General features: G+C 38.5%; 1 protein-coding gene across 10 annotated transcripts; it reads right to left on the bottom strand.

The window, feature by feature from the left end:
- Window positions 1-1,217: 1,217 nt before the first annotated feature.
- LOC134863295 (secretory phospholipase A2 receptor-like) lies at window positions 1,218-11,819 on the bottom strand. 10 transcript variants are annotated; one of them, XR_010165651.1, is made up of 10 exons: window positions 10,206-11,819; window positions 9,702-10,001; window positions 9,193-9,449; window positions 6,812-8,869; window positions 6,250-6,552; window positions 5,741-5,997; window positions 3,360-5,417; window positions 2,799-3,101; window positions 2,290-2,546; window positions 1,218-1,966 (listed from the first exon to the last, which is right to left on the bottom strand). XR_010165651.1 is itself a non-coding variant. In XM_063881730.1 (9 exons), exons 7-9 carry the CDS (start codon window positions 3,094-3,096, stop codon window positions 1,778-1,780), a joined length of 744 nt encoding a protein of 247 aa, XP_063737800.1. In that variant the 5' UTR covers window positions 3,097-3,101; window positions 3,360-5,417; window positions 5,741-5,997; window positions 6,250-6,552; window positions 6,812-8,869; window positions 9,193-10,001; window positions 10,206-11,819; the 3' UTR covers window positions 1,218-1,777. The 10 variants fall into 10 exon arrangements, 6 of the variants coding, with proteins under 6 accessions (XP_063737800.1, XP_063737801.1, XP_063737802.1 ...); XR_010165653.1 differs by having other exon boundaries at window positions 9,759-10,001; XR_010165654.1 differs by having other exon boundaries at window positions 2,799-3,020; window positions 9,193-10,001.
- Between the last annotated feature and the right edge of the window lie 241 nt (window positions 11,820-12,060).

Raw genomic sequence — 12,060 nt, 5'->3', positions numbered from 1 at the left:
TCGTAAGACAACAACTTAAAGCAACCATTTAAAGTTTCTGATATGTCATATGATTTGTTTACATCTGTAATGTTCCTGAAGATTTCTTGCAAAAAATGTGTATAAGAATGTAGGTATATATATATATATACATATATATACAATATCTGAGGATGAACTCTCACTACACTTATCCATTAAATTACATATTCCCTTTATAAGCACACAAAACAACCTTTCTTTTAATCAACAACCAAGCCTGTTTCTATGTTAACACTCACCATTAATGACGGCACCAACAAAGAGAGCTCGGCTTCGGGGATATTGTCTGAAAAGAGTAAGGATGCTTCTTCTTTAAAGGCACCGCTGTTAGAAGGCTGTGTATTATATAGAACCTTTGGTAAAAAGTTCCCCAAAATGACGTATCGGAACTCAGATGATTTCTACCTAAACGGACCAATCAGAGCCGTGCATGGAAACAACGTTGGCCTTCAGCATTCACAAACTAAATCTTTAATTTCTTTTATCCTCATTAGTCAAACGTCTTTAATGATGCCGAGCACAGTTCTCCTCAACCGACAACACAAGCATCTCTTTCTATTTGCCTTAAACATTTAGCCTTCCTCTAGATTTGTATTTTTTATTTTTGCAAGACATACAAACAAGTCTGACATGCTAAAATGTGCTAACTATTTTTGGATTTTGGCTGTGTAATCCAAATGGAAATGGTAAATGGACTGTATATATATAGAGCTTTGTCCAGCCTTTAGGACCTCCCAAAGCGCTTTACATTTACAAGTCATGATTCACACCCCATTCATACAGAGCAATGTGTAGCTTTCACAAACAACAACGTTAGCTATGCTATCAACTCAGCATTAAGTATCTTGCCTATGGATACATCGAGATGTTGATATATCGAACCCACACCCATCCGATTGAAAGAAGACCCCCCCTACCTCACAGCCATAGTCGCCTCGCTGAGTTGTTGCTTTCTGTTGTTATGTAGTGAGGTAGGACAAGTGAAGGTATTTTTACATTAAAATGCTATCCAACTATACTTGAAGTGTTTTTAAGAGAGTGTGCACAAGCTTGCTAAAAATGGGTATTGGAGAAAGAATGGAAAATACTTATTACTCAGGCTGACCATTTTTATGTATTCAACCCGTCTATGACCCTAATTTCAGAACTTTTCTCAATGACAAAATGTGACACCAAAAGACATCAGTATTCAAACCTGATATTCGTCTCAAATTTATTGACAGATCTTTTTATTTTAAGAAATGGAAGACAAGAACTTAATGTAACAATTTGAAGTTTTGAGGGTTTGTTTATATTTGTTTACCTATGAAGTTTTTATGAGGTATATCAGTCCTGGGCCAGGCACACCATGGACTGTAGGATCTAGAACGCCCCCAGATCAGGTGTGCCTTCGAAATGAGGAGAAAGAGAACCAAAAGGGGGAGGGCGTAACAATAAGGACTCCAAAGTGGCTATCCAATCTTGCTTTAGAAATGACAAGTTTGACCTGTTTGAATTTTTACATCTCCTTCCACTACAATCAGAAAATCATTTCAAACTATTTTAATCCATTTACAATATTTCTCCCATTCTTAAAACGCAAAGGTTAAACAGAACTAACAGCTAAGAGGCTAATCGCATAATATTTGTATTCTTGGCCCAAACATTAACAACACAACTAATCATATTCCTGTTATGGGCTTGACTCTCTACTAAATTGGCTCTATTTTTTAAATGAGTGTAGATAATCATAAGTAAATGTTTTCTCTCCCAGCGTTCACCATTTGATATCGCAGAGGAAGAATCTTCTCTCACTGCAGTTCAATGCCTTCCAGCGTACGGCATCATGAGCCACGGCACCACAGTGCTGCTGCTGATCAGGACACTCACGAAGTCTGCGCGGCGTTGCCCTCGCACCGTTCATCCACAGCCACTCACCAGCCATGAATCGCAGTCCGACCCACACCTACAGGAAACAATTGGTATTGGTATACACAGAAAACTACTTTTATACACACAATTACTGCTGCACACTCACTTTACATGATGCAGAAGTGAAGGAAGAGAGAGGAACCTGGTGTTCCCACTTGGAATGATTTTCTAGATGGCCAGCCTTCTTAAGAAGGAGGTAAATGCTGTTACCAGAGCCAGGCTAGCTGTTTCCAATTAATTTCAGTCTTTGCTAAGCTAACTGAAAAATGAGCCTAAGTGTTGAACTACTCCTTTTAACAGGACAGATACAGTGACAAATTCTGACAACAAAAACATACAAACAGAAAAACATCACACCTCATACGGTCGTAATGCAACTCTGTCCAACACAGTTTTGTTTTTGTTTGCCAGACTGGCGAGGTCGTACGGGTATGTAGGTGAACCAAAATCCTGCAGCTCTCTACAGTGCTGCAAGGCCTCTTCCCATGTCTTCTCCTCCTGCACCAGATTCAGTCTTTCTTCACACAGGAAGATGCGGGCTTCAGAGCATTCATGACTATGCCATTCTGTTGCACTATGGCTCTCAGCGCAGTACCCATCAGAGGCTTTTGCGCCTACAAAAGCAAGAAGATAGAGACTGAAATTACAGTCTGTCTTGTTACATGGAAATGATTGCATTCAGGTAAACCTGATTGAAATAATTGGGCCAATTTTCATGAACATTTTTTCCCCTATACGGAAATAGAGAAGTCTTTGATTTTTGTACTTGCCATTCGGTTGCCATTAAAATAAAATAAAAAGCAAGTTTACACTGAATGGAAACAGAACAAACTCAGTAAGTATACTTATCTTTCTTCTAAACCCACCAGATCCAAACCTGTTGAAGACAGCTTTTTTCTCTCCTCTGGACAACGTCCACTGACCTGATTTCCATTTCATACCAATCCAGCCTTTGTACGGAGCAATCATGTTAGCCTGGGCTTGGTTGTTGATGTTGGCCAAGTCGCTATAGTGCTCTCTGCAGTATGTCTGAGCACCATACCAGTCAAGCTTGATGGCTATAGGGATAACTTTAAAATTGCTCACGCCTGAAGTCGATCCACATGGAGGAGTGGAGAGAAAGAAGAAGACAAAGGGGACTAGAAGAACGATCTTTTTCTCCATGTTGTCTGCAAAAAGGTTACAATTAATTTAAATATTTTAAATGAATTAGTCATCCTTTTATTCATGCAGTTCCACTGAGACACATTTCTGGTCACTTTTGGCCACAGTCAACAAGGTTAATGCAATTTCAAAAATGTTTAATAAAAAAACTACTATGACGGAGCAGCAGGATCAAGTCCTAATGGAAATACCAAATATATTGGTCATCAACATAAAAACAACCTTTTCTATAAAACCAAGCCTGTTTCTATGTTAACACTCACCATTAATGACGGCACCAACAAAGAGAGCTCGGCTTCTGGGATATTTTCTGAAAAGAGTAAGGATGCTTCTTCTTTAAAGGCAGAGCTGTTAGAAGGCTGTGTATTATATAGAACCTTCGGTAACAAGTTCCCGTACATGATGTATCGAGCTCAGATGATTTCTACCTAAACGGACCAATCAGAGCCGTGCATGGAAACAACTTTGGCCTTCAGCATTCACAAACTAAATCTTTAATTTCTTTTATCCTCATTAGTCAAACGTCTTTAATGATGCAGAGCACAGTTCTCCTCAACCGACAACACAAGCATCTCTTTCTATTTGCCTTAAACATTAAGCCTTCCTCTAGATTTGTTTATTCTTTTTGTAAGACGTACAAACAAGTCTGACATGCTAAAATGTGCTAAACATAATTGGACAGGTATTGACTATTATGATAGGATTTTGGCTGCATATTGCAAAGGGTTGCATAAACCAGACCTGATATTAAAATGATGTTTATATCCCTTTCATAAAGCAATGCAACTGAGAATCATTCAAACGGACATAGGGGTTTGAGCCATTGATGTTCTGTTCACCAGACAGATGCTTTACCCAACTAAGAAGATTTTCTGCTTTTAGTAAAATTTCAATGCCAATTTTCAATAAATAAATAAACATGTTAGTTAAGTACTTTGTACCGACATATACATATAAATAATGAGCATTCTTATTTGATTATAACTTATTAAGTCAGTCTGTTTTTTTATTTTTTTTTCAATTGTCATCAACATTTCTGTACATTACAGTGCGGAACTCTTTACTATTCTGGCAGGGAGAGTAATTATGAAAAAACATTATTGACATGTGTTTTTCCCAAGGCGACCGGTTGCTGTCACACAGCCAGTAGCTTCTAACAGCCCCAAATATCTGCTTAAATTCCCATATATAAATGCTTTGGATGAACTAATATAAGTATAGAAAGGGTAATCTGGAAGAGCCCTAGTACAGCCAAAGGCTAAATGGAAATGGTAAATGGACTCTATTTGTATATAGCTTTGTCCAGCATTTATGACCTCTCAAAGCACTTTACATTTAGCTAGTGAGGCAGGACAAGTAAATATATATTTACATTAAAATGCTATCAAACTATATTTGAAGTGTTTTTAAGAGAGTGTGCACAAGCTAACTAAAAAAGGGTATTGGAGAAAGAATGGAAAATACCTATTACTCAGGCTGACAAGTTGTATGTATTCAACCCGTCTATGACCCTAATTTCAGAACTTTTCTCAATGACAACATGTGACACCAAAAGACATCAGTATTCAAACCTGATATTCGTCTCAAATTTATTGACAGATCTTTTTATTTTAAGAAATGGAAGACAAGAACTTAATGTAACAATTTGAAGTTTTGAGGGTTTGTTTATATTTGTTTACCTATGAAGTTTTTATGAGGTATATCAGTCCTGGGCCAGGCACACCATGGACTGTAGGATCTAGAACGCCCCCAGATCAGGTGTGCCTTTGAAATGAGGAGAAAGAGAACCAGAAGGGGGAGCGCGTAACAATAAGGACTCCAAGGTGGCTATCCAATCTTGCTTTAGAAATGACAAGTTTGACCTGTTTGAATTTTTACATCTCCTTCCACTACAATCAGAAAATCATCTCAAACTATTTTAATCCATTTACAATATTTCTCCCATTCTTAAAACGCAAAGGTTAAACAGAACTAACAGCTAAGAGGCTAATCGCATAATATTTGTATTCTTGGCCCAAACATTAACAACACAACTAATCATATTCCTGTTATGGGCTTGACTCTCTACTAAATTGGCTCTATTTTTTAAATGAGTGTAGATAATCATAAGTAAATGTTTTCTCTCCCAGCGTTCACCATTTGATATCGCAGAGGAAGAATCTTCTCTCACTGCAGTTCAATGCCTTCAAGCGTACGGCATCATGAGCCACGGCACCACAGTGCTGCTGCTGATCAGGACACTCACGAAGTCTGCGCGGCGTTGCCCTCGCACCGTTCATCCACAGCCACTCACCAGCCATGAATCGCAGTCCGACCCACACCTACAGGAAACAATTGGTATTGGTATACACAGAAAACTACTTTTATACACACAATTACTGCTGCACACTCACTTTACATGATGCAGAAGTGAAGGAAGAGAGAGGAACCTGGTGTTCCCACTTAGAATGATTTTCTAGATGGCCAGCCTTCTTAAGAAGGAGGTAAATGCTGTTACCAGAGCCAGGCTAGCTGTTTCCAATTAATTCCAGTCTTTGCTAAGCTAACTGAAAAATGAGCCTAAGTGTTGAACTATTCCTTTTAACAAGACAGATACAGTGACAAAATCTGACAACAAAAACACACAAACAGAAAAACATCACACCTCATACGGTCGTAATGCAACTCTGTCCAACACAGTTTTGTTTTTGTTTGCCAGACTGGCGAGGTCGTACGTGTATGTAGGTGAAGCAAAATCCTGCAGCTCTCTACAGTGCTGCAAGGCCTCTTCCCATGTCTTCTCCTCCTGCACCAGATTCAGTCTTTCTTCACACAGGAAGATGCGGGCTTCAGAGCATTCATGACTATGCCATTCTGTTGCACTATGGCTCTCAGCGCAGTACCCATCAGAGGCTTCTGCGCCTACAAAAGCAAGAAGATAGAGACTGAAATTACAGTCTGTCTTGTTACATGGAAATGATTGCATTCAGGTAAACCTGATTGAAATAATTGGGCCAATTTTCATGAACATTTTTTCCCCTATACGGAAATAGAGAAGTCTTTGATTTTTGTACTTGCCATTCGGTTGCCATTAAAATAAAATAAAAAGCAAGTTTACACTGAATGGAAACAGAACAAACTCAGTAAGTATACTTATCTTTCTTCTAAACCCACCAGATCCAAACCTGTTGAAGACCGCTTTTTTCTCTCCTCTGGACAACGTCCACTGACCTGATTTCCATTTCATACCAATCCAGCCTTTGTACGGAGCAATCATGTCAGCCTGGGCTTGGTTGTTGATGTTGGCCAAGTCGCTATAGTGCTCTCTGCAGTATGTCTGAGCACCATACCAGTCAAGCTTGATGGCTATAGGGATAACTTTAAAATTGCTCACGCCTGAAGTCGATCCACATGGAGGAGTGGAGAGAAAGAAGAAGACAAAGGGGACTAGAAGAACGATCTTTTTCTCCATGTTGTCTGCAAAAAGGTTACAATTAATTTAAATATTTTAAATGAATTAGTCATCCTTTTATTTATGCAGTTCCACTGAGACACATTTCTGGTCACTTTTGGCCACAGTCAACAAGGTTAATGCAATTTCAAAAATGTTTAATAAAAAAACTACTATGACGGAGCAGCAGGATCAAGTCCTAATGGAAATACCAAATATATTGGTCATCAACATAAAAACAACCTTTTCTATAAAACCAAGCCTGTTTCTATGTTTAACACTCACCATTAATGACGGCACCAACAAAGAGAGCTCGGCTTCTGGGATATTTTCTGAAAAGAGTAAGGATGCTTCTTCTTTAAAGGCAGAGCTGTTAGAAGGCTGTGTATTATATAGAACCTTTGGTAACAAGTTCCCGTACATGATGTATCGAGCTCAGATGATTTCTACCTAAACGGACCAATCAGAGCCGTGCATGGAAACAACTTTGGCCTTCAGCATTCACAAACTAAATCTTTAATTTCTTTTATCCTCATTAGTCAAACGTCTTTAATGATGCAGAGCACAGTTCTCCTCAACCGACAACACAAGCATCTCTTTCTATTTGCCTTAAACATTAAGCCTTCCTCTAGATTTGTTTATTCTTTTTGTAAGACGTACAAACAAGTCTGACATGCTAAAATGTGCTAAACATAATTGGACAGGTATTGACTATTATGATAGGATTTTGGCTGCATATTGCAAAGGGTTGCATAAACCAGACCTGATATTAAAATGATGTTTATATCCCTTTCATAAAGCAATGCAACTGAGAATCATTCAAACGGACATAGGGGTTTGAGCCATTGATGTTCTGTTCACCAGACAGATGCTTTACCCAACTAAGAAGATTTTCTGCTTTTAGTAAAATTTCAATGCCAATTTTCAATAAATAAATAAACATGTTAGTTAAGTACTTTGTACCGACATATACATATAAATAATGAGCATTCTTATTTGATTATAACTTATTAAGTCAGTCTGTTTTTTTATTTTTTTTTCAATTGTCATCAACATTTCTGTACATTACAGTGCGGAACTCTTTACTATTCTGGCAGGGAGAGTAATTATGAAAAAACATTATTGACATGTGTTTTTCCCAAGGCGACCGGTTGCTGTCACACAGCCAGTAGCTTCTAACAGCCCCAAATATCTGCTTAAATTCCCATATATAAATGCTTTGGATGAACTAATATAAGTATAGAAAGGGTAATCTGGAAGAGCCCTAGTACAGCCAAAGGCTAAATGGAAATGGTAAATGGACTCTATTTGTATATAGCTTTGTCCAGCATTTATGACCTCTCAAAGCACTTTACATTTAGCTAGTGAGGCAGGACAAGTAAATATATATTTACATTAAAATGCTATCAAACTATATTTGAAGTGTTTTTAAGAGAGTGTGCACAAGCTAACTAAAAAAGGGTATTGGAGAAAGAATGGAAAATACCTATTACTCAGGCTGACAAGTTGTATGTATTCAACCCGTCTATGACCCTAATTTCAGAACTTTTCTCAATGACAACATGTGACACCAAAAGACATCAGTATTCAAACCTGATATTCGTCTCAAATTTATTGACAGATCTTTTTATTTTAAGAAATGGAAGACAAGAACTTAATGTAACAATTTGAAGTTTTGAGGGTTTGTTTATATTTGTTTACCTATGAAGTTTTTATGAGGTATATCAGTCCTGGGCCAGGCACACCATGGACTGTAGGATCTAGAACGCCCCCAGATCAGGTGTGCCTTTGAAATGAGGAGAAAGAGAACCAGAAGGGGGAGCGCGTAACAATAAGGACTCCAAGGTGGCTATCCAATCTTGCTTTAGAAATGACAAGTTTGACCTGTTTGAATTTTTACATCTCCTTCCACTACAATCAGAAAATCATCTCAAACTATTTTAATCCATTTACAATATTTCTCCCATTCTTAAAACGCAAAGGTTAAACAGAACTAACAGCTAAGAGGCTAATCGCATAATATTTGTATTCTTGGCCCAAACATTAACAACACAACTAATCATATTCCTGTTATGGGCTTGACTCTCTACTAAATTGGCTCTATTTTTTAAATGAGTGTAGATAATCATAAGTAAATGTTTTCTCTCCCAGCGTTCACCATTTGATATCGCAGAGGAAGAATCTTCTCTCACTGCAGTTAAATGCCTTCAAGCGTACGGCATCATGAGCCACGGCACCACAGTGCTGCTGCTGATCAGGACACTCACGAAGTCTGCGCGGCGTTGCCCTCGCACCGTTCATCCACAGCCACTCACCAGCCATGAATCGCAGTCCGACCCACACCTACAGGAAACAATTGGTATTGGTATACACAGAAAACTACTTTTATACACACAATTACTGCTGCACACTCACTTTACATGATGCAGAAGTGAAGGAAGAGAGAGGAACCTGGTGTTCCCACTTAGAATGATTTTCTAGATGGCCAGCCTTCTTAAGAAGGAGGTAAATGCTGTTACCAGAGCCAGGCTAGCTGTTTCCAATTAATTCCAGTCTTTGCTAAGCTAACTGAAAAATGAGCCTAAGTGTTGAACTATTCCTTTTAACAGGACAGATACAGTGACAAAATCTGACAACAAAAACACACAAACAGAAAAACATCACACCTCATACGGTCGTAATGCAACTCTGTCCAACACAGTTTTGTTTTTGTTTGCCAGACTGGCGAGGTCGTACGGGTATGTAGGTGAAGCAAAATCCTGCAGCTCTCTACAGTGCTGCAAGGCCTCTTCCCATGTCTTCTCCTCCTGCACCAGATTCAGTCTTTCTTCACACAGGAAGATGCGGGCTTCAGAGCATTCATGACTATGCCATTCTGTTGCACTATGGCTCTCAGCGCAGTACCCATCAGAGGCTTCTGCGCCTACAAAAGCAAGAAGATAGAGACTGAAATTACAGTCTGTCTTGTTACATGGAAATGATTGCATTCAGGTAAACCTGATTGAAATAATTGGGCCAATTTTCATGAACATTTTTTCCCCTATACGGAAATAGAGAAGTCTTTGATTTTTGTACTTGCCATTCGGTTGCCATTAAAATAAAATAAAAAGCAAGTTTACACTGAATGGAAACAGAACAAACTCAGTAAGTATACTTATCTTTCTTCTAAACCCACCAGATCCAAACCTGTTGAAGACCACTTTTTTCTCTCCTCTGGACAACGTCCACTGACCTGATTTCCATTTCATACCAATCCAGCCTTTGTACGGAGCAATCATGTCAGCCTGGGCTTGGTTGTTGATGTTGGCCAAGTCGCTATAGTGCTCTCTGCAGTATGTCCGAGCACCATACCAGTCAAGCTGGATGGCTATAGGGATAACTTTAAAATTGCTCACGCCTGAAGTCGATCCACATGGAGGAGTGGAGAGAAAGAAAAAGACAAAGGGGACTAGAAGAACGATCTTTTTCTCCATGTCTGCAAAAAGGTTACAAAGTACAGTTGGGTCACTTTTCAGGGATTACAATTTTGTTACTTACACAATTTTTTTATAAAAAACTGTCAAAACTACTATGACGGAGCAGCAGGATCAAGTCCTAACGGAAATACCAAATATATTGGTCATCAACATAAAAACAACCTTTTCTATAAAACCAAGCCTGTTTCTATGTTAACACTCACCATTAATGACGGCACCAACAAAGAGAGCTCGGCTTCGGGGATATTTTCTGAAAAGAGTAAGGATGCTTCTTCTTTAAAGGCAGAGCTGTTAGAAGGCTGTGTATTATAGAACCTTTTGTAACAAGTTCCCCAACATGACGTATCGGAACTCAGATGATTTCTACCTAAACGGACCAATCAGAGCCGTGCATGGAAACAACGTTGGCCTTCAGCATTCACAAACTAAATCTTTAATTTCTTTTATCCTCATGAGTCAAACGTCTTTAATTATGCAGAGCACAGTTCTCCTCAACCGACAACACAAGCATCTCTTTCTATTTAGATTTGTATTTTATTTTTTTAAGAAGTCCGGAAGCAGACTGAGATTTGCTTGAAATAAATTGGTTTGGATAGCATACAATATAGATTTGTGACTAGAGTTCATGCCACCAGGGCTAGTACCTTATTGACTGTTTGACAAATGGTCGCAAAATCTAAACCTGATATCAATGTGATGTTTGTGCGTATTGATAAGAACACAGAAAGAGACCACACTGGCGCCCTATAAAACACAGGATCACATTTTAAATTCGTCTTCTCGCCTACAAAGCCCTTAATGGGCAGGCGCCTATCTTAAAGAGCTCATTATACCCTACTGTCCCACTAGGGCATTGCATTCCAAGAAAGCAGGGTTTTTGGTTGTTACTAGAGTCTCTAAAAGTACAATGGGAGCGAGAGCCTTTTGCTATCAAGCTCCTCTTTTGTGGAATCAGTTTCCAGTCCATGTTCGGTGGGCAGACACCCTAAGAGTGTGCTTAAGACCTTAATTTTTGATAAAGCTTATAGTTAGGGATGATTAGATTCAGCCCCTAGTTTTGCTGCTATAAGCTGAGACTTTTGGGGTACGCCTTACTTCTTTCTTCTCTCTCTCTGTACTCTCATGTTCAAAATAACTTTGCTTCCCTAAAATTTCTTTTTGGTGTCTGTCTATGCCGGGATCCTGAGTCAGGGCTTTGATGGCTCCCACAGGATTGTTGACATTCACCTGGATCATCTTCTCATTTATAGACACATGCATTTTCCAGCATTTGGACTACCTACAGTATGGTGCATATGTATTATCTAGCACGATATCTATTGTCTGTCCATCTTAGGAGAGGGACACCTGCTCTGCTGCTCTCCCCAAGGTTTCTTTCATTTTTTCCCCCCGTTAACTCTGGGGTTTGTTAGGAAGTTTTTCCTTGTCTGGTGTGAGGGTGTAAGGACAGAGGGTGTGGTATTCATATTCTCTGCAAACTTTCAATTCCACTGACACAAATGTAAAACGTGTGATACTGGGCTATATAAATACACGTTGATCGATTGCGTGTTCGATTTTTGAAGCAGGCACAAATGGGATTTGAGCCAAAGGTGTTCTGTCACCATCTCGGGAGCTCAGATTTGAGTCATAACGATAATGTGGGATAGTAAACATACATTCTAAAATGGTATTTGATATTTATTTGAATTTGAACCTGATTCATTATTTTAAAAATGATGCAATTGACTAACCAAAAGAAAGCCCTGAAATAACCATACATTTTAACATAATAAAATATTGTAAACATAATTAGATCTTTGTTTTCAAGCTCCAATTTTGAACAATCAAAGCAGAATGACTTCCAACAGTGATGAGCACTGGATATTTGAAACCCTCTTGTTGATAGAGCTGGGATAATCTTTTTGAACAAGAATAACGTACTTTTTATGTATCCAACATAAATAATGAATTTGGAATATATCGAAACATTTTAACCACAAAACAACTTTGGTCAATCAAAAAAACTAACCAAAAAAATAAGAAATGTTAAAATCCTGATTATTATTATTTTTAAAG

Source organism: Eleginops maclovinus, chromosome 4, assembly GCF_036324505.1.
Source record: "Eleginops maclovinus isolate JMC-PN-2008 ecotype Puerto Natales chromosome 4, JC_Emac_rtc_rv5, whole genome shotgun sequence".
Taxonomy (NCBI): domain Eukaryota; kingdom Metazoa; phylum Chordata; class Actinopteri; order Perciformes; family Eleginopidae; genus Eleginops; species Eleginops maclovinus.
This window is presented reverse-complemented; position numbering and strand designations above follow the sequence as displayed.